Consider the following 26,552-nt stretch of genomic DNA (forward strand, 5'->3'; position numbering starts at 1 on the left):
CTGTCCGTGTGACCCTTGGTCAGCTCTGGCCTGACCCAACCGGCATCCACAGGGTGCTCCTCCTGAGAACCATTGAGCACGAGGGCAGCCAGCCCCCAGGTGTCACTCTAAACTGTCTGACTTCCTGTTTAGTCCATCTGTCTTCATGGTAACCAGAGACAGGGCATCTGGAGGGTTCCTGTGACTCCTCCGAGCCAGGGCCTCACAGGGAGGAGGGCAGACGATGTTGACAGCTAGGCCCTGAGGCCCAGTCACTGGTGTTTAGAATGTGGTGGACTGACTGGGCAAGAGTGATTCTGAATAGCGCTTCCCGCCACTGAAGAGCACCTCCAAATTCAGCGGTGCCATGAGCCTCATGACAAGTCCCTGAGGTAGGGAGAGGACGGAGATCTTATCCCCAATTTACACATGAGGAAAACGAGGCTCAGAGAGCAGTGACTTGCTCCAGACCACCCAGTGCGATAGTGACACGGCCGAGATTCTAATGCGTGCCTCCCCCAGCTCTTTCATTTCTTTTTGGCCTTAAGCACTTTCTGTACAGAATGCCCCAGTTTACCTGTTTGTAACATATAAATAATGATAAAAATAACGGTACCCAACTTACTAATCACTTACTATGTGATAGGCACTGTGCTGAGCACCTCATATGCATAATCTCATTGAATCCCTCAATATTCCTATGAGGCCAAATAGTATTACCATCCGCATTTTACAGATGAGGAAACTGTGGTCCAGGGAGGTCATCAGTTTTCCACAGTCACTCAGCTGATTAAGTGGTGGAATGGGAACTTGAACCCAGGTCACTGAAACTCCACTGCCATGTTTTTCCTTATGGAGCCTCAGGTTCCAGGCCCTGGCACGTGCCCCAGGCTCAGAGGGGGGCACCCTCCTCCCTGGGTCCTCGCGGGAGTCAGGCAGGAAGATGGTGAAGGGTTTTGGGGTGCTGAGCTGTGCCATTGGGATCCCTCCAGACAACAGGCTGAAGGAGCTTCCAGACACCTTGGGGGAGCTTCGGAGCCTGCGTACTCTCGACATCAGTGAAAGCGAGATTCAGAGGTTGCCGCAGATGCTGGCGCACGTTCGAACCCTGGAGGTAGGTGGGGAGATGTTCTCACCTGGGGTCCTACCTGGCCTTCCCACCGCTCCCTTCCCACACTCCTGGAGGCCTGCCCTGGTCGCAGGGTGCTGGGGTCACAGAGGTCTCAACATCCTCAGGGCCTCACAGAGCCTGAAGTGTGAACCGTTGTAATTATGTGACTTTTGCTGCCATGATGGAAGCAGGAAAACAGATTTCTGGAGTGAAGAGATAATGCCAAGTCCTGATGGGGTTAATTAACATTCTAGGAAAGACATGGTATTTGAGCCAGACCTTGAAAGAGGAAAAAGCTTTTGAGAAGTAGACACAGGTAACGGGAGCATTCCAGGTGGAGGAAACAGTTCGGGAAAAGGCAGGAGGTGGGAAAGCCCAGGACACGTTAAAGGAAGAGCGGGGAAGCTGATGTGGTTGGAAGTTGCTGTGCCTGGAGGGTCCAGGGCATAAAGAGCCTGGGCGCCGTTTATGAGAGGGAGTGAGGGAGAGAGAGGGAGTGGCCTCAGCTTGGAGCTGCAGAAACTGAGATTCATCAGAGCAGGGGGTAGTGGGAGGGGAAGGTGAGCACCGGGGACACTGTGTTAGTCTCCCAGGGCTACCCTAGCGAAGCACCCCAGGCTGGGGAGCTTAAACAATAGACTTTTCTTCTCTCACGTTCCTGGAGGTTGGAAGTCCAAGATCAAGGTCTCGGCAGGGTTGGTTTCTTCTGAGGCTTCTCTCCTTGGCTTGTGGACGGCTGTCTTCTCCCTGTGTCCTCACATCATCCTCCCTCAGTATGTGTCTGTGTCCTAATTTCATCTTTTAAGGACACCAGTTGATACTGGATTAGGGCCCAGACAGGTGACTTTGTTTCAAACTTGATTACCTCTTTAAAGACCTTACATCTTGATCGCGTTGAGCAGTGAAATGAATGACATATAAAGAGGGGTCCCCTTGTGTCTGCAGACTCTGAGCCTGGACGCGTCATCCATGGTCTACCCCCCACAGGAGGTGTGCGGCGCCGGCACTGAGGCCATTCAGCAGTTCCTCTGCAAAGGTAAAGCCAGGCAGCCTGCCTCCTTCACTCAGGGAGCACCAGATGTGACCCCTGGGACTGCTCTGCGCCAACCAGGTGGCTGGGGGAGGCCACGGTCCCTGCCTGCTCAGAGCTCTCCAGATCTGGCAGGAGAAACAGGCAAAGCAGATCGTCACACAAGGAAGTACGATTACCGATTGTGGCTACAAGAGAGTAGAATCGGGCATCTGGTTTAGGCTGGGCCCTCGGGGAAGGTCTTTGCAAGAAAGTGGCTCGACTGAAACCCGAGGGATGATTAGAAAAGAGAGAAGGATGTTCCTGGCAGAAGGAGGTGCATGTTGAAGGGCCTGGAGGGGCGGGGGAGTGGGAAGCATGATGGAGAGAAGGCCAAGTGGCTGGGTGCAAAAGTAGAGGCGAGAGGAACAGATGAGGCTGGAGAGGGTACCCGGCCGGTATCAAACAGGAGAGGGATTTGATCAGATTTGCTTTTTACAAAGACCACTCCAGCTGCAGTAAAGAGGAGGGATTGGAGGAAGCAAGGACGGGGACCAGTTAGGAAGTCATTGGGGTCATCCAGGAGAGAGGCCACCATGGGTTGGACTTGGAGGAGTGGCTAGAACCCAGGGCCACCCCTGGACTGGGTGCCAGGAGGGGAAAGCAGTACACCCAGTTACCTCCTGTCAGCCTGGATGTTCTTAATTAGGGGCTCTTGTCCACCTGTGGAAATTTTAGAACATGGCCAAGACTTGCATACATATGGTCATCTGATTTATGACAGAGGTGCCATTGCAAAGCAATGAGAAAGAAAATCAAAGGTCTTTTCAATAAACAATTCTGAATCAATTGGATATTCAGGTGGGGAAAAAAAAGAACATTAACCTAACCTCTTCCTTAGACAGGCAGCACTAACCATAAAAGACTGATAGATTAGATTTCATTAAATCAAAAACTTCTCCTCTTCAAAAAACACCATATGGGGAAAGAAAAGGCAAGCCATAAAGTTGAAGTTGATATCTGCAATGCATACATATCCAACAAAGGACTTACTCCTAGCAGATAAAAAGAACTCCTACAGATCAATAAGGAAAAGCTGTTGTCAAAAGACTTGAATTGGAATTTTATAGAAGAGAATATCCAGAGGGCCAATAGTATCTGAAAAAAGTGCTCAACATCGTTTTAGTCAATTTAAAAAATGCAAATTAACCCAGGGATGCAAGGATTCTTCAGTATACTCAGATCAATCAATGTGATACACCACATTAACAAATTAAGGAATAAAAACCATATGATCATCTCAATAGATACAGAAAAAGCTTTTGACAAAATTCAACACCCATTTATGATAAAAACTCTCCAGAAAATGGGCATAGAGGGAACCTATCTCAACATAATAAAGGCCATATATGACAAACCCACAAGCATCATACTCAATGGTGAAAAACTGAAAGCATTTCCACTAAGATCAGGAACAGGACAAGGATGTCCACTCTCACCACTCTTATTCAACATAGTTTTGGAAGTCCTAGCCACAGCAGTCAGAGAAGGAAAAGAAATAAAAGGAATCCAAATTGGAAAAGAAGAAGTAAAACTGTCACTGTTTGCAGATGACATGATACTATACATAGAGAATCCTAAAAATGCCACCAGAAAACTACTAGAACTAATCAATGAGTTTGGTGAGGTTGCAGGATACAAAATTAATGCACAGAAATCTCTGGCATCCCTATACACCAACAACGAAAAATCAGAAAGAGAAATTAAGGAAACACTCCCATTTACCACTGCAACAAAAAGAATAAAATACCTAGGAATAAACCTGCCTAAGGAGGCGAAAGACTTGTACTCAGAAAACTATAAAACACTGATGAAAGAAGTCAAAGATGACATGAACAAATGGAGAAATATACCATGTTCTTGGATTGGAAGAATCAACATTGTGAAAATAACTATACTACCCAAAGCAATCTACAGATTCAGTGAAATCCCTATCAAACTACCAATGGCATTCTTCACAGAATTAGAACAAAAAATCTTACAACTCGTATGGAAACACAAAAGACTCCGAATAGCCAAAGCAATCTTGAGAAAGAAAAACGGAGTTGGAGGAATCAGGCCCCCAACTTCAGACTATACCACAAAGCTACAGTAATCAAGACAGTATGGTACTGGCACAAAAACAGAAATATAGATCAATGGTACAGGATAGAATGCCCAGAGATAAACCCACACACATATGGGCACCTAATTTATGACAAAGGAGGCAAGAGCATACAATGGAGAAAAGACAGCCTCTTCAATAAGTGGTGCTGGGAGAACTGGACAGCTTACATGTAAAAGAATGAAATTAGAACACTACCTAACACTGTACATGAAAATAAACTCCAAATGGATTAAAGACTTAAATATAAGACCAGACTCTATAAAACTCTTAGAGCATTTCTCCAAGGGCGTCGTTGTAGAGCTGTCAAGGAGAAAAACTACCATGGCTTCCAGTTCTTTGACAAAACCTCAGATGCATGGCCTTCTGGGCAAGCGTCTGCGATTTCATATTGTTGGAGCATTCATTGTCTCCCTGGGAGTTGCAGCTTTCTATAAGTTTGCTGTGGCTGAACCAAGAAAGAAGGCATATGCAGATTTCTACAGAAATTATGATTCTATGAAAGATTTTGAGGAGATGAGGAAGGCTGGTATCTTTCAGAGTGCAAAGTGATTTTGGAATATAAAGAATTTCTTTGGGTTGAGTTCCATGGAAGTGTGTCACTTACCTGTGTTCCTGCACTATGAACTACTAATATCTGGGCTAAGGAATAGTTTCTCATGATAAATAAACGATTAACAAATACTGTGGACACTAAAAAAAAAAAAAAAAAAAAAACTCTTAGAGGAAAACATAGGAAAAACACTCTTTACATAAACCACAGCAAGGTCTTTTTTGACCCACCTCCTAGAGTAACAGAAATAAAAACAAAAACAAACAAATTGGACTTAATTAAACTTAAAAGCTTTTGCACAGCAAAGGAAACCATAAACAAGACAAAAAGACAACCCTCAGAATGGGAGAAAATATTTGCCAATGAAACAACAGACAAAGGATTAATCTCCAAAATATACAAACAGCTTGTGAAGCTCAATATCAAGAAAGCAAACAATCCAGTTAAAAAATGGGCAGAACAAGAGGGAGGGGATATGGGGATGTATGTATATGTATAGCTGATTCACTTTGTTATACAGCAGAAACTAACACACCACTGTAAAGCAATTATACTCCAATAAAGATGTAAAAAAAAAAAATGGGTGGAAGACCTAAATAGACATTTCACCAAGGAAGACATACAGATGGCCAAGAGGCACATGAAAAGATGCTCAACATCACTAATTGTTAGAGAAATGCAAGTCAAAACTGCAATGAGGTATCACCTCATGCCGGTCAGAATGGCCATTATCAAAAAAGCTAGAATCAATAAATGCTGGAAAGGGTGTGGTGAAAAGGGAACCCTCCTACACTGTTGGTGGGAATGTAAACTGATACAACCGCTATGGAAAACAGTATGGAGTTTCCTTAAAAAACTAAAAGTAGAACTACCATACGACCCAGCAATCCCACTACTGGGCATATACCCTGAGAAAACCATAATTCAAAAAGAGACATGCAGGCTTCCCTGGTGGTGCAGTGGTTGAGAGTCTGCCTGCCGATGCAGGAGACAAGGGTTCGTGCCCCGGTCCAGGAAGATCCCACATGCCGCAGAGTGGCTGGGCCCGTGAGCCATGGCCGCTGAGCCTGCGCATCTCCATAACGGGAGAGGCCACAACCGTGAGAGGCCCGCATACCACACACACACAAAAAAGACATGCACCACAATGTTCATTGCAGCACTGTTTACAATATCCAGGACATGGAACCAACCTAAATGTCCATCAACAGATGAATGGATAAGGAAGATGTGGCACATATATACAATGGAATATTTCTCAGCCATAAAAAGAAACAAAATTGAGTTATTTGTAGTGAGGTGGATGGAGTAGAGTGTCATACAGCGTGAAGTAAGTCAGAAAGAGAAAAACAAATACCGTATGCTAACGCATATATATGGAATCTAAAAAAAAATGGTACTGATGAACCTATTTGTTGCAGGGCAGGAATAAAGAGGTAGCCATAGAGAATGGACTTGATGACATGGGTTGGGAGGGTGAAGCTGGGACGAAGTGAGAGTAGCATCAACATATATACACTACCGAATGTAAAATAGTTGGCTGGTGGGAAGCAGCAGCGTAGCACAGGGAGATCGGCTGGGTGCTTTGTGATGGCCTAGAGGGGTGGGATCAGAAGGATGGGAAGGAGGCTCAAGAGGGAGGGGATAGGGGGACATGTGTATGCATATGGCTGATTCACTTTGTTGTAAAACAGAAACTAGCACCGTATTGTGAAGCAATTATACTCCAATAAAGATCTATTTTAAAAAATGCAAATTAAGACTGCAAAGAAGGACTTCGCTGGTGGCACAGTGGTTAAGAATCCATCTGCCGAGGCAGGGGACATGGGTTCGAGCCCTGGTCTGGGAAGATCCCACATGCCATGGAGCAACGAAGCCCGTGCACCACAACTACTGAGCCTGCGCTCTAGAGCCCGTGAACCACAACTACAGAGCCCGTGCACCTAGAGCCCATGCTCCACAACAAGAGAAGCCACCGCAATAAGAAGCCCACGCACCACAACAAAGAGTAGCCCCCACTCACTGCAACGAGAGAAAGCCCACATGCAGCAATGAAGACCCAATGCAGCCAAAAATAAATAAATAAATATTTTTTAAAAAGACTGCAAAGAAATACTTAAACCCTAAGACACCCGCTAACATGGCCAAAGTTAATCTGTCAATACCAAGAATTGGGAAGATGCGGAGCAGCTGGAGCTTCCATGCTCTGCCGGTGGGAGCATGAACCCGAAAAGACTTCAGAAAGTTATTGTCAGTATCTACTCAGGCTTAACGTTCAAATACCCTATGACCCATTGGCTCCACACCTCGGTAGGTGCCCAAGAGAGAAACGCGTGTGAACAAATGCCCAAAGCTACGTATGGAAACACTCATAGCAGGACTATTCGTAACGTAGCAGAGTGGTAAGCTGTTTTATACTCACAAATGAGCACCACACAGCAACCAGAAAGAACAAGCTGCGGCTGTGCTCAACAAGCTGGCTGAGCTCACGGACACACGGGGAGTGAGAGAAGCCAGACACAAAGGAACATGCACTTTTATCAGCACCTGAGCTCTGAACCAACCCTGATTCCTGCTTCTGAGAGTGTGTTCACTTTTAAACATTCATCAAGCTGTTCATGAAGATTTTGTGTTCTTTTCTGTGTGTATGTTATACTGCAGTTAAAAAGGAAGGAGAAGTTACACATGCATCCCACTACAGCTAATCAGGCCACGTATCTACCCAATTAATCTTTGAGCAGCAGGTGATTGTAATGGGTACCCCGGCCAATGGTCGAGCTAGACCAAACCATTTATTTTAAAAGATTTTAAAGTTATGCAATAGTAGGTGTACAAAAGACGTAAGGAATAAAGCAGTGAGCATATGTATACCGACTATACAGTTTAAAAACTAACCCGGGGACTTCCCTGGCGGTCCAGTGGTTAGGACTTGGCGCTTTTACTGCTGGGGCCTGGGTTCATTCCCTGCTCGGGGAACCAAGATCCCACAAGCCAAGCAGTGCAACCGAAAAAAAAAAATCCTTCAACTTATTTAAACTGTGTAGCAGGTGTACGTATGTACGTAAAATTGTTGGTTTCACTCTTTTAAAAACATTAAAGAAAAAACCCCACAGAAGATGTCATACTAGGTGATTCTATGCCCTGCTTTTTTCACTCAAGAATAGGTCTTGGGCCTTTTCCCATCCCAGAATGTGTGGATCTGCCTTGCTGTAAACTGCTGTCGAGTATTTCACGTGGCGGAGCCCCATCACTTATGTATGGAAGTTATTTCGAGTTTTCCCCTGGAATGAATGTTTTACCCCACACCTCCCTGGCAGGCAATAGTAGGGTTGGTAGGTGAAGGCGGGACAAGGGTACCTGGGAAGGTACCCTAGGGCCCTGCTGCGTTACAATCACAACTCTATGTTGCCTCTGAAGAGGTTACATCAGTTTACATTCCATGAGGAGTATCTGAGACGGCTCTTCTTCCCCACAACCTGGCTAATGCTTGGTGAGATCTTTAAGTCTTCTAATCTGATGGGTAAACAAGAGAGCCTATTATTATTTTAATGTAATTTCCTTGATTATTTGAATTTTCTTTCACATGTCTACTGCCCATTTTTTGTATTTCTTGTGAATTGCCTATTTATATCCTTTGGTAGGGGAAAAAAGGTGACTTTGACTACATTAAAATCTAAACAACTTTACCTCAAAAGGATACTATCATCAAAGTTAAAAGACAAGTTACCAACTGGAAGAAGATAGTTGCAGCATATATTATAGACCCAAGGTTATTAACTACAGTATGAAAAGAGCACCTACAAATCAGCAAGATTTAGGCAGAAAGGGCAGAGATTATGAATCCTTTCAGATGACGCAGGAGGACACTACACAGGGCCAGAGAAGGCAAGCATCTTGCCCATACACAAGAAATTATGGGTGAAGCTGGGTCTTGGACCCAGGCTTCTTTATTAAGTTCAGGCTTTTTCCATCACCTCATTCTCACTTGGATGGTAACGAGGCAGGTGGGGGGAGGGGCGGTATTTATTCACTCAGCTGATGCTTACTGAGCTCTTGCCACATTTAAGGCCCAAGCGTCAGGCCTGTGAGCAGCATTGGAGGGCTTAGCGTCTAGCAGAGAGGCGCAGTGGACTGAGGTAGGAGTGGGACAGGATGCTGGCAGGGGTCGGGTGGTGGGTGAGAGCGGCAGGAGCGGACTGTCCTGGGTTCCGAGGTTGTCTCCTCCCTGCTGGTCAGCTGGTGTCCGTCTCTTGCAGCGTCCGGGCTGGAATACTACCCCCCTTCTCAGTACCTGCTGCCAGTCCTGGAGCAAGATGGAGCCGAGAACTCCCGGGACAGCCCCAGTGGGCCCACGGACAGGTTCTCTAGCGAGGAAATAGACTGGCAGGTAAGGCGCACTTAAGTGCTGGCGTGTGGCGTTGGGGCAGGGAGTACGCAGGCCCTCTGGGCACAGGGGAGATGTTCAGAGCGTCAGCCCCCAGAGTCTTCTATCAAATTAGAACTCACCTCCCTTCAAACCCGTGTGCTTAGAAGCTTTCGCAAGGCTTCCTAGGTGGCCTCACCCCACTAGCTCACCAGCAACAGCCTTGCTGTGCTCCTCTCTGTCCCTGAACTCCTCGGGGCCGTGGAACCCCTCTGCTGGAATTCTCCCCACTCACCTTCTCCCAATAACTCAGTCCCCTCCTTCAGTTCCTAGTTGAAACAGCACGTCCTCTGAGTAAGCCGTCCCTGACATAGCAGCCCAGTTCAGGTCTGTGCATGTTCTCAGAATGCCCCATGCATTTCCTTGGGGGCATGTGTTGCTGAACTCAGGTTCAGCTGCTCGTTGTTCAGGAATCCAATACTGAGAGACAGATGTTGGGTAAAAGGAAAGATAGCTGTATTGGGGAAGGTGGCAATCCTGGGAGGAAGGTGGATTCGTGTCCCAAGGAACCAACTCTCCACTGTCAGGGGGCAAGAGCTTTTAAAGGGGAGTTTCAGGGGTGTATAGGCAGAAGGAGGGGGCTAAGTGCAGAACAGCATTGTCAGCTCTGACGGTCATCTTTCTTTTTTTTTTTTTTTTTTGGCGGTACGTGGGCCTCTCCCGTTGCGGAGCACAGGCTCCAGACGTGCAGGCTCAGCGGCCGTGGCTCTGGGGCCCAGCCGCTCCGCAGCATGTGGGATCCTCCCAGACCGGGGCACGAGCCCGCATCCCCTGCATGGGCAGGCGGACTCTCAACCACTGTGCCACCAGGGAAGCCCCTGACAGTCATCTTGAAGTTGGTTAGGTGGTGGCCTGAACCGCATCAAAGAGATTGTTTTAGGTACAGTTAATCTTTAACTCCAGGGTCAGTTTGTTTCCATTTCCTTGGGATTAATTCTTGGAATTGTGTGAGATGGAGCAATTTGTTATGGCTACAGTCTGGTCATCATGTAGTTAATTTCTTCCACCTGTGGCGGTTTCAGTATCTGCAAAACAGCTCAAAGGAGGAGGCTCAGAATGTTATCTATCGCCCTTGAGGAGGAGCTAAAGGTCCTTGACTTTGTTTAATGGCTAAACTATTATTTTGCCTTGCTGACTGTTTTCCTTTGCTTCTGTAATTTCTCATTTCTCTGGTTAAGTTTCTTCTTTGGCTAAAGTTTCTCTACAGACAAGTGGCAGGTGGAGGACATTATGGGGGGGGGGGGTGGGCAGAATCTGTCCTGGGAAGGTAGCCTAGGGCCCTGCTGCGTTACAATCACAGCTCTAAATTACAAGGAGAATTACATGGAAGAGGATTTGTTTATTGTGTGTCTCCCTGCTGGATGGAGCTTCGGGACAGTGGCCCTCCCGGGTCCCTGGGGGTGAACTAGCGTAGGTCAGGAATGGAGGAGGAAGCTCAGAAACTGCCTGTGCCCCCCACCTGTCTGCTCCCCCCCACTCCCGGAGGCCCAAAAACCTGGGCCTCCGATGGCTGGGAAGGGGAGCACCAGCTGTAGCCAGTTTGGCTTCATATCTTCCACTGATTTTTTTTTTTTTTTATTCTCTGGTTCCCTGATGCCACCCTCCCCCGTATTCCAGAACTGCTGTGAAGGCTTTCGTAGGGTTACGTTTCCTCTGACAGCTCAGTGAGAATTCGAGAGGGAGGAGATTACTGTCCAGGAAAATTGTGTCAATTTATGCTCTCAAAGTGTTTACAACGTATATTTCTGATGAAGGATTAGCAGACTGAACATACAAAGAACTCTGGAATCAATATGAAACAGAAAACCATCCTAAGAGAAAAAATAGACCGAAGATATATCAATAGGTACTTTACAGAATAAAATAGTACAAATGATCAATAAGTATGAAAAAAATGCCCAGCTTCACTAGTAGTTAGGAACAGGTAAATTAAAACAATGAAATGCCGTTTTCCTCCTCAGACTGGCACAGATTTCGCTATGATAATTTCTGTTAGCCAGAGTGTGGGGAAGCAGTGACCCCATAAATTGGTCTTGGGAATGGAAATCAGTCTCCCCACTGTTGAAGATAACTTGACAAAATATGTCAACACTTCAGATGGGCACAGCCCACAATCCAAAGTTCCATTTCTCAGTATATACCCCAGAGAAACACTTGCACAAAGAGACACTCGGAGGGATGTTTGTTGCAGCCTTACTTATGGTGGTGAAGTATTGGCCGCCCCCGAGATGTCCATCAGTGGGAAGACGCTGAACTGACATGTCCTATTCATACGGTGAGAAGGATCTGTTCAGACTTGTGTCACAGGACAGGTGGACAAGTGAAAAGGACAACTTGAACACAATGAAAATATTCAATAATATATTTCCATTTTTATGTTTTAAAAGGAGGTTCAAATACATAAGAAAACAGATCAGTAATTGCCGGTGACTGGGAATAAGAGGAGGGTTTGATGACAGGGGCACAAGGGAATTTAGGGGGTTATGGGACTGGTCTACATCTTGATGGTAGTGATGATTACGATACTGTATGCAATTGTCAAAACTCATAGAACTGTACATTTCTTCCAAAGGATGGATTTTACAGTATGTAAATTATATCTTCATTCAAAAATGTTTATATGTATATGCACACACATACAAATATATTTTTCCAAAGGCACAAGTTGTACGTAAGTAGCTGCATGGGGTTGGGTCTGATAATGATGTTTACGTGGGGGCGGGGGATGGGGAGCATGGAGGGGGGGTTGGGCGGGAATCAGGATTAGGCCCAGGAGTGGTCAATGGGCACTTCTTATTTTTTTATTTTTTATAAATTTATTTATTTATTTTGGCTGCGTTGGGTCTTCGTTGCTGCGCGCGGGCTTTCCCTAGTTGACACGAGCGGGGGCTACCCTTCGTTGCAGTGTGCAGGCTTCTCATTGCAGGGGCTTCTCTTGTTGTGGAGCACGGGCTCTAGGTGTGCGGGCTTCGGTAGCTGTGGCTTGCGGGCTGTAGAGCGCAGGCTCAGTAGTTGTGGCTCACGGGCTTAGTTGTTCCGTGGCCTGTGGGATCTTCCCGAACCAGACCTCGAACCCGTGTCCCCTGCCTTGGCAGGCGGATTCTTAACCACTGCACCACCGGGAAGTCCCAATGGGTACTTTTATATGCATGGGCTTTTTACAAGGAGAATATATTCAGATGTTATTTGTATAATTAAAGATTAACTTAAGCTTTTTCCTGTGCTGAGATAGGAGGAAAATTTTTTATTTCTTTATAGGATGCTGCTTTTACAGCTCAGACAGACGCTGATCCTGGTCTCAGAGCCAGATGACTAAATAGAAGGACCTCTTAAAAAAAAAAAAAAATGTGCGCGTGCTGACACGTTTGATTACAAAACTAGTTCACACTCCTTGTTGTAAATCTAAACAATACAGAAATAGATGAAGTGAATGTCGCCCCTCCTACCCTGCAGTCCCACCCACTGGAGGAGTCACCATGAGCTGATTAATGAACCTCCTTTGTAGCTTTTGTCTCAACAACCACTAAAGCTCAGACTGGAGTCTTGATGGTGGTGTTTTTACAAGAGTGGAACCATGCTGCCCACACAGTGAAAGATGGCAGACATCCTGCTCTAGCTGCACCCTCATTCGCCCCATCGTTTGACAGTTGTGTAATCATTGTGTGGATGAACCACGACTTATTGAAGTAATCGCATTTTGATGGACATTTGAGTTATTTTCAGTGCTTTCACTCTTTGAACAATTCCACAGGAACTTGAGCACATGCCTCTGGGCATTTGTAAGTGTTTTGGTGGCTGGAGCTGGGTACTTGCAGGTGTGTTGTGCAGACATACAAGGGAATCAGATACCCATTCTTGGTCTTTTTTTCGGAGCACTATGCCTTCTCAGTGCTGCATCAACAGAACTGCCTTGAACACCTTCCTACAGTGGGCCAAGCCCAGTGGTTCTCAACCCTCGTGTCCACCAAAACCATCTGGAACCCTTTATCAAACAACCCTCCCCCTCATCCCACCCACCCCAGCCCTCTGATGCAGTCGTCTGGATGTGCCTGCAAATCTGAGTGGTGTCAGGCTGCCCCGGGGACTCTGTCCAGCGAGAACCGCTGCTGTCCACCTTCTCTTGACCCCACTCTTTTTTTCCTCCCAGAATAGGTTCTCAGACTATGAGAAGAGGAAGGTAAGAAAATGCCTTTTGTCCTCTCACTTTTCTTCTCATTAAACATCTCAACTATTATAAAAGATTTGAGGAAACAAGTTCTTCCTGGCTCTAAATTAGAGAGTAAAGTAACTGTTACCCCTTACATACGTTGCCTCACCACAGTCTCACGCAGCCTCGGTGGCTGGGAGGGTGTCTCCACTTGACAGATGAGAAGACTGAGGCTTGGAGAGGTTGAGCCCAACCCCAGGCTCTAAACCACTAGCCCGTGCCAGTGAAGAGCCCATTTTATTACAGTCGGGCCCTGCGGGGGCGAGGCTCAGTGTTCAGACCTGTCGCCTGTACCGTTCAGAGTTGGGGGGTGGATTCCCCCTGCTGTCATGTCCTAACACCCACAGAGCCTGTGCCAATACTCACCAGGATGTACGTTCTTCCAGGAACAAAAGATGCTGGAGAAACTCGAGTTCGAACGGCGCCTGGAACTCGGGCAGCGAGAGCACGCCCAGCTCCTTCAGCAGAGCAACAGCCAGAAGGATGAGATCCTTCAGACGGTCAAGGAGGTTCGTGAGCGGCTAAGTGGAGTCAGGCCTGTCTGCTCCCTCTGCCAGGGGCCTCCTGACTCAGGCTGAGGTCCCTCTGATGTGGGAAGGCAGTGGGAGTGAGCTCTCTCACTTCCCCCTCCAGGACATGGGGTGGTGGGGGGGTTGTCCATACAGATTATCTCATCCAGCCTGCTCCGGTGCCTGGACACCCTGAGGCCTAGAGACACATCTGGTCCAAGGTCATGTGGAAAGGGCTGGCGGGACAGAGACAGGAAACCTAGTCTCCGCATCCCAGGCCAGGGCCCCTGGCTGCCCTGTGGCGTCTGGGGGTGGGTAGGTGGTCCCCCCACTGACTCGGGACCTCTGCCTGTCCTGCCGCAGGAGCAGTCCCGGCTGGAGCAGGGCCTGAGCGAGCGCCAGCGCTACCTGGACGCAGAGCGGCAGCGGCTGCAGGAGCAGCTGAAGCAGACAGAGCAGAACATCTCCAACCGGATCCAGAAGCTCCTGCAGGAGAATCAGAGGTCTGGCTCCCATCCACCCGGCCCCCAGGCCCAGAGACCTTCCCCCACCTGATACCCTTTGAGGAGCTCAGGATAGAGGTGCATTTCTCCCTCACGGTCTCTGATTCTGCCCAAGGTCTCGGTGCTGCAATTCACACCAGCTTAAAAAGAAGGTGATCTGGGCATGACCAGGTTTGCCTCTTGTTTTGGGGCTGCTACTGATTGGAGCTTTGCCTCCCAAGTTTCCTATCTGTAAAATGGGTAGGTTTAACAAGTCAAAATCACGTCCTGTGCCAACATTTCGGGTTCCAGGTCACCAGTCACACTGAGGACAGCCATTTGCCCTATAGGGAGATTGGCTTTAACACAGATCCTGCCCAAGGCAAGAGCTGCAGGGAGCAGGTCAGATAGAGGTCGCACGGAGCCCGAGAAGGGTTAGTTGGGGGTCTCTTGGGGAAAGACTTCAGAAACAGGCTTCCACCACCACCACCCCCCGTTGCTTCCAGCCTCCCTTTCCACTATCCTCTGAGTCTCTTTCTCCTCCCTCGCCCGCAGTTACGCAGAGCCGGAGGGAGCCGGCCAGCCTGCCGTGCACAGTGCGCTCACCACCAAGGGCGCCCGTGAAAGCTGCCGTCTGTTGAGGGCTTGTTACCTGCCAGGCACTTTTTATTTTCTCATTCACTCGTTACCAACAGTCCATGAAGTTTTAAAAAATTATTATTCCCATTTCACAGATGAGGAGCTGGGGTTTGGAGTGGTTGAGGAATTAGCCTGAGAACACAGAGGCCCTAAGTGGTCGGGGCCTAAGCCCCCCCGAGCCATTCTTTTGGAAATGGGCCCGCGGGTGACCACAGGCTTTTCATGGTTTCCTCCACAGGCAAAAGAAAAGTTCTGAGATTCTGAAGTCGCTGGAAAATGAAAGGTAAGTGTTCTGCTCTAGTGGGGTTTTTTGGGCGCTGCCTGCCTTCCTGGGGATGCATGGCTCTGGGGAGAGAAGGTCTTGTGATTCTCAAGGATTATGCCAGAAAGTTTTCCTAAAGCTAGGAGGAGATTCACCTCCTCAGGAAGAATTGAATTAGAATCGCTGCCTTCAAGTTTGTTAAAATACATAGACACTCCTGAGAAAAATTCAGAGACGTGAATAAGAATGTATATATAATGTCCTACTATGTTTTTAGAATAAAAAAATAGAAAAAAGTCCACATTTCTGGGAAGAAAAACTTGGTTACGTGAATTATGTACAGAGGAATAATCTGTAGCCATTAAATATCTTATAGAAGAACATTCCTTATTAAGGGAAATACACCATATTGCTAAGTGGAAAAGTGGTGTCTACACTATATCATTTCTTAAAGACACTCTGCCTGTATCTGTGCTCAGAAAGCAAAAGGATATTGAACATTTTTGAGAGGCAGGAATTGGAGGTGGTGACCTTGTTTTTTCCCCTTTGTGTTTTCTGCATATTTCAAATCGACTGCACTGAGGTGCCCACCTTAGTGATTAGAAATGGAGGGACAGCCCCTACCCCCCATTCCCTGGGTATTAATGTGAATCCCTCCTGGTTCTCAGGGACCCCAGACTATCAGTGTGGACCTGGCTTCTGTGCTCTGCGGGAGCCTCCCCTCCCCGTGGGCCCAGCCTTCCTGGCTCCTGGCTGCCTGTGCAGGCCTCCTGCAGGGGACCCCCATGGAGTTGCAGTGTAACCCCACCACCCTGTCCACTTCAGCCGGGAGCGGTGGCAGCCAGGCTGGCCTAGGCCGAGCTGAGCTGTGGCCGGTGGCATCGCTTATTCAGCACGCTGGCTGAGTGCCCTCTCTGGGCTAGGCCTGGGCTATGCCTAGGGTCCAGGGATGCGTACCAGATACGGCCTTCCCCTGAGCAGCCTGTGGGCCTGGGCAGGAGGCAGGAGTGCTCAGATGGTACATGGCTGCTTCCAATAAAGTCAGACCCTGCGAGAAACATTAAAGGATGCTGTCCCCCTCCCAGCTACTGTGCCAGTGTGGTGTGGGGGGCAAAAAGTGTACACACAAGCAACATGCACATACATACATGCCATTACTTTTTAAATTTTCACTTATATCACAGATGTATTTCCATGCCCAAAACCTCATTATTTGTACTAGCTGTAGCGAATTCCACTATATCATTATATCATAATTTACGTAATTAGCCCTCTGAACACTTAAGCGGTTTCTGGCGTTTCATAATTACAAACAATATATATTACTGTAAACATCTTCTAGATATACCCTTACGCACTTCTGTGAATGTTTTTGAAGGAAATATTCGAAGAACACTTTGATAGTATTGCCAGACTGCCTTCCAAGAACATTTTACCAGTTTACACTCCTCTCGGCGGTATATGAAGCACCCACTTCTCCACCTTCACTGCCATCACCAGTGGTTATCGGTTTTTTTAATCTCGGCCAACCCGATAGGTGAAAAGATTTTACTTCTTTCATTATCAGTGATGTTAAGAATCTTTCCGTACGTTCTTTGGTCACTTTTATTTAAGCATCAGTGAATTGGCTGTTTGTATCCTTGGCCCATTTTTCTAAGGGAATGTTTATCTTTTTATGCAAGAAACTCTTAAAGTTAACAGGGCCCCAGTGGAGGCACATGATGCCGTGGGCATTCAGAGTATGCCTAAGTTCTCACATCTGGGAGGACTTCTTGAAGGAGGTGGTGTTCATCTGATGGGATTCCCTGTTGGAAATGTTACTGATACATTTGCTGATGGATCGATCTTTTTCTAGAATAAGAATGGAACAGTTGATGTCTATAACCCAGGAGGAGACGGAGAACCTGCGGCGCCGTGAGATTGCCTGTGAGTCTCAGGGTGGGGTAGGGCAGGGCAGGGTCCTGGGAGCAGAGCGTGGCCAACTGAGGGGCAGGAGGAGACAGCCATCCCCCTTTTGGTCACATATAGAGGGCGCTGAGTGTTACCCCTCAAGAGGGGTGGTCAAGTCCCGTCATGGAGCATGGGCTCTGAGGTCAGCTGAACTTGGATTCAGAATCCCAGCTCAGGCACAAGCCGTATGACCTAAGGGGCATTACTGGTCCCTCTCAGTTTTCATGTCTGTAAAATGGGGAGAAAGGTAATTATCTGCCTCGTGGGGTCATTATGAGGGTCAATAAGATCATGCTGGCGCAAAGTGAGCTGTTCACAAAGCTTGGCTGTTAGGGCTGCTCTCCTCAAGGGCTGCGGTGGCCTCTTGAGCCCCTGGGAATTCGCCTTCCTGTCGCTCCCTGAGTTGGTCCTGGGGCACCACACTCCACACAAACAAGAGGGAGGTCTCCCCATCTGATCCTGAGAACATCAAGCCACGTGGCAGGGAAGGCAAGGAGGCAGTTCCTCGTTGTTATTTAAAATAAGGAATGATTCTTTTCGGATCACCCCATTCTTCAGAGCCTGAGTGATAGAATGGGATATTGTGCGCACCTTTAGCCGAGGTTCACTGTGTACCAGGCAGTGGTCCAGCACCTTCCATACACCATTTCATCCTACTACCTCCTGATGAGGTATCATATCATTAATGTCCCTATTTTATTTTATTATTTTTTTAACATCTTTATTGGAGTATAATTGCTTTACAATGGTGTTAGTTTCTGCTTTATAACAAAGTGAATCAGCTATACATATATCCCCATATCTCCTCCCTCTTGCATCTCCCTCCCACCCTCCCTATCCCACCCCTCTAGGTGGACACAAAGCACCGAGCTGATCTCCCTTAAAGGATTAGTGCAGGGGTGGAAAAAAATCAGGAGGATTTAAACATACTTTGAAAAGAAAGCTCCCACATGAGCTAAAACAAAGTTACAGGCCAGGTTATAGGAATCTAGGTTACATGGCAAATTGTTACAAAGTAGCTTCCAGGGCTTCCCTGGTGGCCCAGTGGTTGAGAGTCTGCCTGCCGATGCAGGGGGCACGGGTTCGTGCCCCGGTCCGGGAAGATCCCACGTGCGGTGGAGCAGCTGGGCCCGTGAGCCATGGCCGCTGAGCCTGCGCGTCCGGAGCCTGTGCTCCGCATCGGGAGAGGCCACAACAGTGAGAGGCCCGCATACCGCAAAAAAAAAAAAAAAGTAGCTTCCATGTCCTGGCTATTGTAAATAGAGCTGCAGTGAACATCGTGGTACATAACTCTTTTTGAATTATGGTTTTCTCAGGATATATGCCCAGTAGTCGGATTGCTGGGTCGTGTGGTAGTTCTATTATTAGTTTTTTAAGGAACCTCCATACTGTTCTCCATAGTGGCTGTATCAATTTACATTCCCACCAACAGTGCAAGAGGGTTCCCTTTTCTCCACACCCTCTCCGGCGTTTATTGTTTGCAGATTTTTTGATGATGGCCATTCTGACTGGTGTGAGGTGATACCTCATTGTAGTTTTGATTTGCATTTCTCTAATGATTAGTGATGTTGAGCATCCTTTCATGTGTTTGTTGGCAATCTGTGTATCTTCTTCTTGGGAGAAATGTCTATTTAGGTCTTCTGCCCATTTTTGGATTGGGTTTGGTTTTTTGATATTGAGCTGCTTGTAAATTTTGGAGATTAATCCTTTGTCACTTGCTTCATCTGCAAATATTTTCTCTCATTCTGAGGGTTATCTTTCCATCTTGTTTATGGTTTCCTTTGCTGTGCAAAAGCTTTTAAGTTTCATTAGGTCCCATTTGTTTATTTTTATTTCCATTTCTCTAGGAGGTGGGTCAAAAAGGATCTTGCTGTGATTTATGTCATAGAGTGTTCTACCTATGTTTTCCTCTAAAAGTTTTATAATGTCTGGCCTCACATTTAGGTCTTTAATCCATTTTGAGTTTATTTTTGTGTATGGTGTTAGGGAGTGTTCTAATTTCATTTTTACATGTAGCTGTCTAGTTTTCCCAGCACCACTTATTGAAGAGGCTGTCTTTTCTCCACTGTATAGTCTTGCCTCCTTTATCAAAGATAAGGTGACCATATGTGCATTGATTTATCTCTGGGTTTTCCTGTTCCATTGATCTATATTTCTGTTTTTGTTCCAGGACCATACTGTCTTGATTACTGTAGGTTTGTGGTATAGTCTGAAGTCCAGGAGCCTGATTACTCCAGCTCCGTTTTTCTTTCTCAAGATTGCTTTGGCTATTCGGGGTCTCTTGTGTTTCCATACAAATTGTGAAATTTTTTGTTCTAGTTCTGTGAAAAATGCTATTGGTAGTTTGATAGGGATTGCATTGAATCTGTAGGTTGCTTTGGGTAGTATAGTTATTTTCACAATGTTGATTCTTCCAATCCAAGAACATGGTATATCTCTCCATCTGTTTGTATCATCTTTAATTTCTTTCATCAGTGTCTTATAGTTTCTGCATACAGGTCTTTTTTTCTCCTTAGGTAGGTTTATTCCTAGGTAGTTTATTCTTCTTGTTGCAATGGTAAATGGGAGTGTTTCCTTAATTTCTCTGATTTTTTGTTGGTGGTGTATAGGAATGCCAGAGATTTCTGTGCATTAATTTTGTATCCTGCAACCTCACCAGACTCATTGATTAGCTCTAGTAGTTTTCCTGTAGCATCTTTGGGATTCTCTATGTATAGTATCATGTCATCTGCAAACAGTGACAGCTTTACTTCTTTTCCAATTTGGATTCCTTTTATTTTTCTTCTCTGACTGCTGTGGCTAAAACTTCCAAAACTATGTTGAATAATAGTGGTGAGAGTGGACAACCTTGTCTTGTTCCTGATCTTAGTGGAAATGGTTTCAGTTTTTCACCATTGAGAATGATGTTGGCTGTGGGTTTGTCATATATGGCCTTTATTATGTTGAGGTAAGTTCCCTCTATGCCTACTTTCTGGAGGGTTTTTATCATAAATGGGTGTTGAATTTTGTTGAAAGCTTTTTCTGCATCTATTGAGATGATCATATGGTTTTTCTCCTTCAGTTTGTTAATATGGTTTATCACATTGATTGATTTGCATATACTGAAGAATCCTTGCATTCCTGGGATAAACCCCACTTGATCATGGTGTATGATCCTTTTAACGTGCTGTTGGATTCTGTTTGCTAGTATTTTGTTGAGGATTTTTGCATCTATGTTCATCAGTGATATTGGCCTGTAGTTTTCTTTCTTTGTGACATCTGTCTGGTTTTGGTATCAGGGTGATTGTGGCCTTGTAGAATGAGTTTGGAAGTGTTCCTCCCTCTGCTATATTTTGGAAGAGTTTGAGAAGGATAGGTGTTAGCTCTTCTCTAAATGTTTGATAGAATTTGCCTGTGAAGCCATCTGGTCCTGGGCTTTTGTTTGTTGGAAGATTTTTAATCACAGTCTCAATTTCAGTGCTTGTGATTGGTCTGTTTGTATTATCTGTTTCTTCCTGGTTCAGTCTCAGAAGATTGTGCTTTTCTAAGAATTTGTCCATTTGTTCCAGGTTGTCCATTTTATTGGCATATAGTTGCTTGTAGTAATAATCTCTCATGATCCTTTGTATTTCTTCAGTGTCAGTTGTTACTTCTTTTTTTTCTAATTCTATTGATTTGAGTCTTCTCCGTTTTTTTTCTTGATGAGTCTGGCTAATGGTTTACCAATTGTGTTTATCTTCTCAAAGAACCAGCTTTTAGTTTTATTGATCTTTGCTATCGTTTCCTTCATTTCTTTTTCATTTATTTCTGATCTGATCTTTATGATTTCTTTCCTCCTGCTAACTTGGGGGTTTTTTGTTCTTCTTTCTCTAATTGCTTTAGGTGTAAGGTTAGGTTGTTTGTTTGAGGTGTTGTTTCTTGAGGTAGGATTGTATTGCTATAAACTTCCCTTTTAGAACTGCTTTTGCTGCATCCCATAGGTTTTGGGTCATCGTGTTTTCATTGTCGTTTGTTTCTAGGCAATTTTTGATTTCTTCAGTGATCTCTTGGTTATTAAGTAGTGTATTGTTTAGCCTCCATGTGCTTGTATTTTTTACAGATTCTTAAATGCTGCTTTTAATATTTTTTCTTTGTAGTTAATTTTTGATAGTTTAATTAGTATGTGTCTTGGCGTGTTTCTCCTTGGACTTATCCTGTATGGGACTCTCTGTGCTTCCTGGACTTGATTGACTATTTCCTTCCCCATATTAGGGAAGTTTTCAACTATAATCTCTTTGGATATTTTCTCAGTCCCTTTTTCTCTTCTTTTTCTGGGACCCCTATAATTCAAATGTTGGTGCGTTTAATGTTGTCCCAGAGTTCTCTAAGATTGTCCTCAATTCTTTTCATTCTTTTTTCTTTATTCTGCTCTGCAGTAGTTATTTCCACTATTTTATCTTCCAGGTCACTTATCTGTTCTTCTCCCTCAGTTATTCTGCTATTGATTCCTTCTAGAGAATTTTTAATTTCATTTATTGTGTTGTTCATCATTGTTTGTTTGCTCTTTAGTTCTGCTAGGTCCTTGTTAAACATTTCTTGTATTTTCTCCATTTTGTTTCCAAGATTTTGGATCATCTTTACTATCATTACTCTGAATTCTTTTTCAGGTAGACTGCCTATCTCCTCTTCATTTGTTTGGTCTGGTGGGTTTTTGCCTTGCTCCTTCATCTACTGTGTGCTTCTCTGTCTTCTCATTTTGCTAAACTTACTGTGTTTGGGGTCTCCTTTTCGCAGGCTGCAGGTTCATAGTTCCCGTTGTTTTTGGTGTCTGCCCCCAGTGGCTAAGGTTGGTTCAGTGGGTTGTGTATAGGCTTCCAGGTAGAGGGGACTAGTGCCTGTGTTCTGGTGGATGAGGCTGGATCTTGTCTTTCTGGTGGGCAGGACTGCATCCGGTTGTGTGTTTTGGGGTATGTGTGACCTTATTATGATTTTAGACAGCCTCTCTGCTAATGGGTGGGGTTGTGTTCCTGTCTTGCTAGTTGTTTGGCATAGAGCGTCCAGCACTGTAGTTTGCTGGTGTTGAGTGAAGCTGGATCTTAGCATTGAGATGGAGATCTCTGGGAGAGCTTTTGCCGTTTGGTATTATGTGGAGCTGGGAGGTCTCTGGTGGACCAATGTCCTGAACTCGGCTCTCCCATCTCAGAGGCACAGGCCTGACACCCAGCAGGAGCACCAAGACCCTGTCAGCCACACGGCCAGGTATGTGGGGAGTTTCTTGCCTTTTGGGAAGTCTGAGGTCTTCTGCCAGCGTTCAGTAGGTGTTCTGTAGGATTTGTTCCACGTGTAGAAGTATTTCTGATGTATGTGTGGGGAGAAAGGTGATCTCCACGTCTTACTCCTCCACCATCTTGAAGGTCTCCAATGTCCCTATTTTAAAGGTCACCATCATCCACCATTTATAAAGAGAAAGATTGTGTTTGCATTTCTGGAAGGATGTTTATCAAATTAACTAATTGGAAATAGGCTCAGTGTTAGGGATCTTTTCCTTTCTACCTTTTCAAACTTCCCTATTAGCTATTTTAGAAACTGAGCATGTATTATTTTTATAACTGAAAAATTTCAATAAAAATAACAAAAAGGCAAGAAAGGGTAGTAACCCAGAGTTGTAGAGGGCGTATGGTAGCAGGCTGTCCTGTGTGCTGCTGCCAAAGGGAGTAGGAATCAGCAGGCTCTTCCTGGAGGGCAGAAAGGGTAACTTGCATACATCATCCACGACCTTAAAACTGTGTACTTCTAAGAATTAGTCTAGGAAATAATCAAATAGATGTGCACGAAGATATCTGAGCAAGGATATTTATAGCAGTATCATTTAATAATCGCAGAAAGACTCCGAATGCTCTGAAACGGAGGATCATCGTAAACTTTGGTAATCCAGGCACTGTAGTATTCTGTAGCTATTAACATCACGTCAGCATGTTGACACAGGGATGCATTCATAAAAGGTGAGAAAGTGGTATATTTAGTGTGATAACAGTTTAATTTTCTTTTATTATGGTGAAATATACAAAGCATACAATTTACCATTTTAACCACTTGTAAGTGTACAGTTCTGTGGCGTTAAGTACATCACCTTGTTGTGCAGCCGTCACCGCCATCCACCTCCAGAACTCTTTCATCTTCCCAAAGTGAAACTCTGTACGCGCTAAACAGGGACTCCCCACGGCCCCCTCCCCCGGACCCTGTAGGACCAGCATTCTGCTTTCTGTCTCTATGAGCCTGACCGCTCTAGGTACTTCGTTTAAGTGGAATCGTACAGTATTTGTCCTTTTGTGCCTGGCTTCTTTCACACAGCGTAATGTCTTCAGGGTTCATCCACGTTGTAGCTTATGTCAGAATTTCCTTCCTTTTTAAGACTGATTAATATTCCGTTGCATGGATAAGACCACTTCTGTTTACCCATTTGTCCATCAATAGGCACTTGGGTTGTTTCCACCTTTTTTTGCCTATTGTGGATAATGTTGCTACGAACATGGGTACACAAATATCTGTTCAAGTCCCTGCTTTTAATTCTTTCAGTTAACTTTTAAAAAATCCATCAATATGCATTAAAAATTAACTAGAAGAACATATATCAAAATGTAATAATACTTCTGGGTGACGAGACTATAGAAGATTATGTGTATGTTGTTCAGTGTTTTACAACTAATCAGACTTCCAAGCTGAAGTTACTTCTGTATTTTAAAAAAGAGAGACTTTTTTGTGAGGGGACTGTCAGGTGGACGCCCAGGTAACGCCCATGAGGCTCCCCAGGAGTGGCTGCTCAGCCCTGTCCCCACCCTACCCCCATGTTTCTGCAGCGGCCATGCAGCAGATGCTGACCGAGAGCTGTAACAGCCGGCTCATCCAGATGGCCTACGAGTCTCAGAGGCAGAACCTGGTCCAGCAGGCCTGTTCCAGGTAAGGTAAGGAAGAGGCTTCCCGAGTGAGGGACTCTGGGGAGCTGCCTCAGGGCCCAGGACCGTAGGGTGAGAGCTGGCACTGGAATCTCCTGCCTCGGGCCACCCCACCCTGGGCCATGATGTCAGGAGCAAGTTACCGCTGGTCTAAGTGATTTTTCTAGCTGGACCCTAAGGAAGCACAACTAGCCGATGACAGAGCTCGGGTTTGACCCAGGCTGTGCTCTTGACTATGGTGTACTTATAAATCTCCGGGGGTCATGGGTGGGGTGCACTGGAGGGGGGATGGTGATGGGGCTGCCTTCATGCTGACAGCCATTTTGGGTCTGGCCTTCCAAGTTCACCCCAGCACCGTGGCTTTGTTGAAGGACCTGCAGTGCCCGGCAGAGCCAGTTGAGAAAAGCTCCTTCGATGCTTAGCAGCCCCAGACAGGGACAGACCAACAGCCCTGGCTGCCCTTGTGTTTCTCCTCCCACCTGGGTGGCTCCAGCGCAGGTGCCACCTCCTCCCCGCCCCCGGGCACCTGGAGCACGCCAGCCTCCCCGTGTCCCAGCAGATGCAGGGGTCTCCCTCCTTCCTGCTGGTGTGACCTTGTTTTTAGGAGCGTGGGCACTAGGGCCAGACAGTCGTGGATTCACATCCCACTTCTTATAACTAACTGTGAAGTCTTAGGCAAGTTATTTTCCCTCCCTGAGCCTCAATTTTCTTATCAGAAAAAAGGGGATAAATCACAGTACCTACTCCTAGAGTTGTTGGAGGATTTAATGGGCATTAATGATCACACTGTCTGCCACATAAGGGTCCAATAAATAACAGCTACTATTATGAAACAGACAACCTTAAAACCAAGATTGTACCAAAGTATGGACATATTAGGTTTGCAGTTTGGATTTTTGTGCCAAAGTCACTAGACTTGCTCTAGGGCGACGAGAGCAGGTCCACGGCCAGGGTGAGAGACACTGGGGTGGAGGGTGAGACGTTAGTGCCCGGGAAGGACAGCTTTCTCTCAGCCTGAGTGGCTCACCTGGGAGGTCATGAGCTCCCTGTTGGTGGAGGTGGGTGGGCAGAGGCCAGGCAGCCACTTCACGGGGGGGCATCGTAGGAAGGATTCCAGTGGAGGGGTGGATGACGGGGCCCGGGAGATCATCTCCCCAGCTCTGGAGACAGAGACTCCGTCACCCTCCATCCAGGGCCATGGGATTCAGACAAAGCTCCATGTCCACCCCGCCCCCCCAAGCCCAGGATGTGGCCCCCAGCAGGCGCTCCATGAGTATTGTTGAATGAATAAATGGTTTATCTCCGTCTCCTCCAAGGTGCCTGGCACGTAGCAGGTGCTCAGGAAATGTTCATGAATTTGCTGTGTTTCTGGCAGCATGGCTGAAATGGATGAGCGGTTCCAGCAGATCCTGTCCTGGCAACAGATGGATCAGAACAAAGCCATTTGCCAGATCCTGCAGGAGGTGAGCCCTGGGGGCAGGGGCTCAGGAAGGGGGCAGGAGGGACGCGGGGAGCCCGGAGCAGAGCGGCAGAACTCCACGTGGAGGCACTGTCCTGGACTCCTGGACAGTGTGTAAGAACCAAGATGCTTAGGGAGCTGAGAAGCGTACTGACCGTGAGGATGAGGGGCAGGGAGAGGCCTCTCTGGGTGGTCGTTTCCGCTCCCTGAAGTCTAGAGAAGCGCCCTCCCCAGGCAGCCGCTCCCCGTGCTGCGTGGGCTCCATCATGAGGACATGATGGGCAGAAGACGGTGGTACCCACCCCATGGAGTGAGCCCCCAGACTCCTCCCTTCCAATCCCGCCGCACCTCCATCTGCTCTCCCGCCGGCTTAGCGGGCGCATAGCAGGTGCTCCTGAGTGGACGGGACCAGGAAGGACCCTTGTGATTTCCTCCCTCCTGTGTCCAAATTGTTCAGTCCCAGCTTTCCCCACAGGCCCTGTTGGAGTCTCATTTCCCGACCCTCGCATCCCCTCCCTCCTTTCTTCCTCTGTGATGTTGTCCTGCCACTCCCTGATTCATCGTTTCCTCTCTCCTTTCTCCCCAACTCCTATCTCTCTCGTCTTCCAAAACGCTTTGACTTAGTATTTGTGAGATTGTCTGAGGAAACTGCTCTGTTTCTTAGAGGGCATGTCAGGCCTCGTGGTTAAGGTGAGGCTGAGAGCTGGACAGACTTGCATGCTAGTGCCAGCCGGTTCACTTCTCTGAACCTCACTTTCCTCATCTGTGAAATGGGGCAGTGAAGGTACTCTCGTCGTCGCCTCTTCCATGTGCAGCGTGGGAAGAGCCCTGAGCACGGTGTCCAGCACGTAGTAAGCGCTTCATAAGTATTATTTTAAAAAATTAAACAAGTAA

The 26,552-nt window shown here is 46.5% G+C and overlaps 1 protein-coding gene across 9 annotated transcripts in view; it reads left to right on the forward strand.

Annotated features, from left to right (window-relative positions):
* The window catches only part of LRSAM1 (leucine rich repeat and sterile alpha motif containing 1), a 47,131-nt gene that overhangs the window by 7,900 nt on the left and 12,679 nt on the right, over nucleotides 1-26,552 (forward strand). For 6 of the 9 annotated variants that reach the window (XR_012332676.1, XR_012332677.1, XM_033858631.2 and 3 more), the window contains exons 9-19: nucleotides 972-1,093; nucleotides 2,036-2,126; nucleotides 9,073-9,203; nucleotides 13,387-13,416; nucleotides 13,833-13,955; nucleotides 14,319-14,458; nucleotides 15,315-15,359; nucleotides 16,717-16,875; nucleotides 17,194-17,264; nucleotides 24,104-24,203; nucleotides 25,575-25,662. Coding sequence is in view for 7 of the 9 variants with exons in the window: in XM_033858631.2 (XP_033714522.1) it covers nucleotides 972-1,093; nucleotides 2,036-2,126; nucleotides 9,073-9,203; nucleotides 13,387-13,416; nucleotides 13,833-13,955; nucleotides 14,319-14,458; nucleotides 15,315-15,359; nucleotides 16,717-16,875; nucleotides 17,194-17,264; nucleotides 24,104-24,203; nucleotides 25,575-25,662 (1,100 nt within the window). In the remaining 2 variants the exon portion in view is untranslated. The remainder of the gene's footprint in view (nucleotides 1-971; nucleotides 1,094-2,035; nucleotides 2,127-9,072; nucleotides 9,204-13,386; nucleotides 13,417-13,832; nucleotides 13,956-14,318; nucleotides 14,459-15,314; nucleotides 15,360-16,716; nucleotides 16,876-17,193; nucleotides 17,265-24,103; nucleotides 24,204-25,574; nucleotides 25,663-26,552) is intronic. The other 3 variants (XM_073806626.1, XM_073806628.1, XM_073806627.1) reach the window with 1 other exon arrangement.

The sequence above is a fragment of the Tursiops truncatus genome, chromosome 6 (genome assembly GCF_011762595.2).
Source record: "Tursiops truncatus isolate mTurTru1 chromosome 6, mTurTru1.mat.Y, whole genome shotgun sequence".
In the NCBI taxonomy this organism is placed as follows: domain Eukaryota; kingdom Metazoa; phylum Chordata; class Mammalia; order Artiodactyla; family Delphinidae; genus Tursiops; species Tursiops truncatus.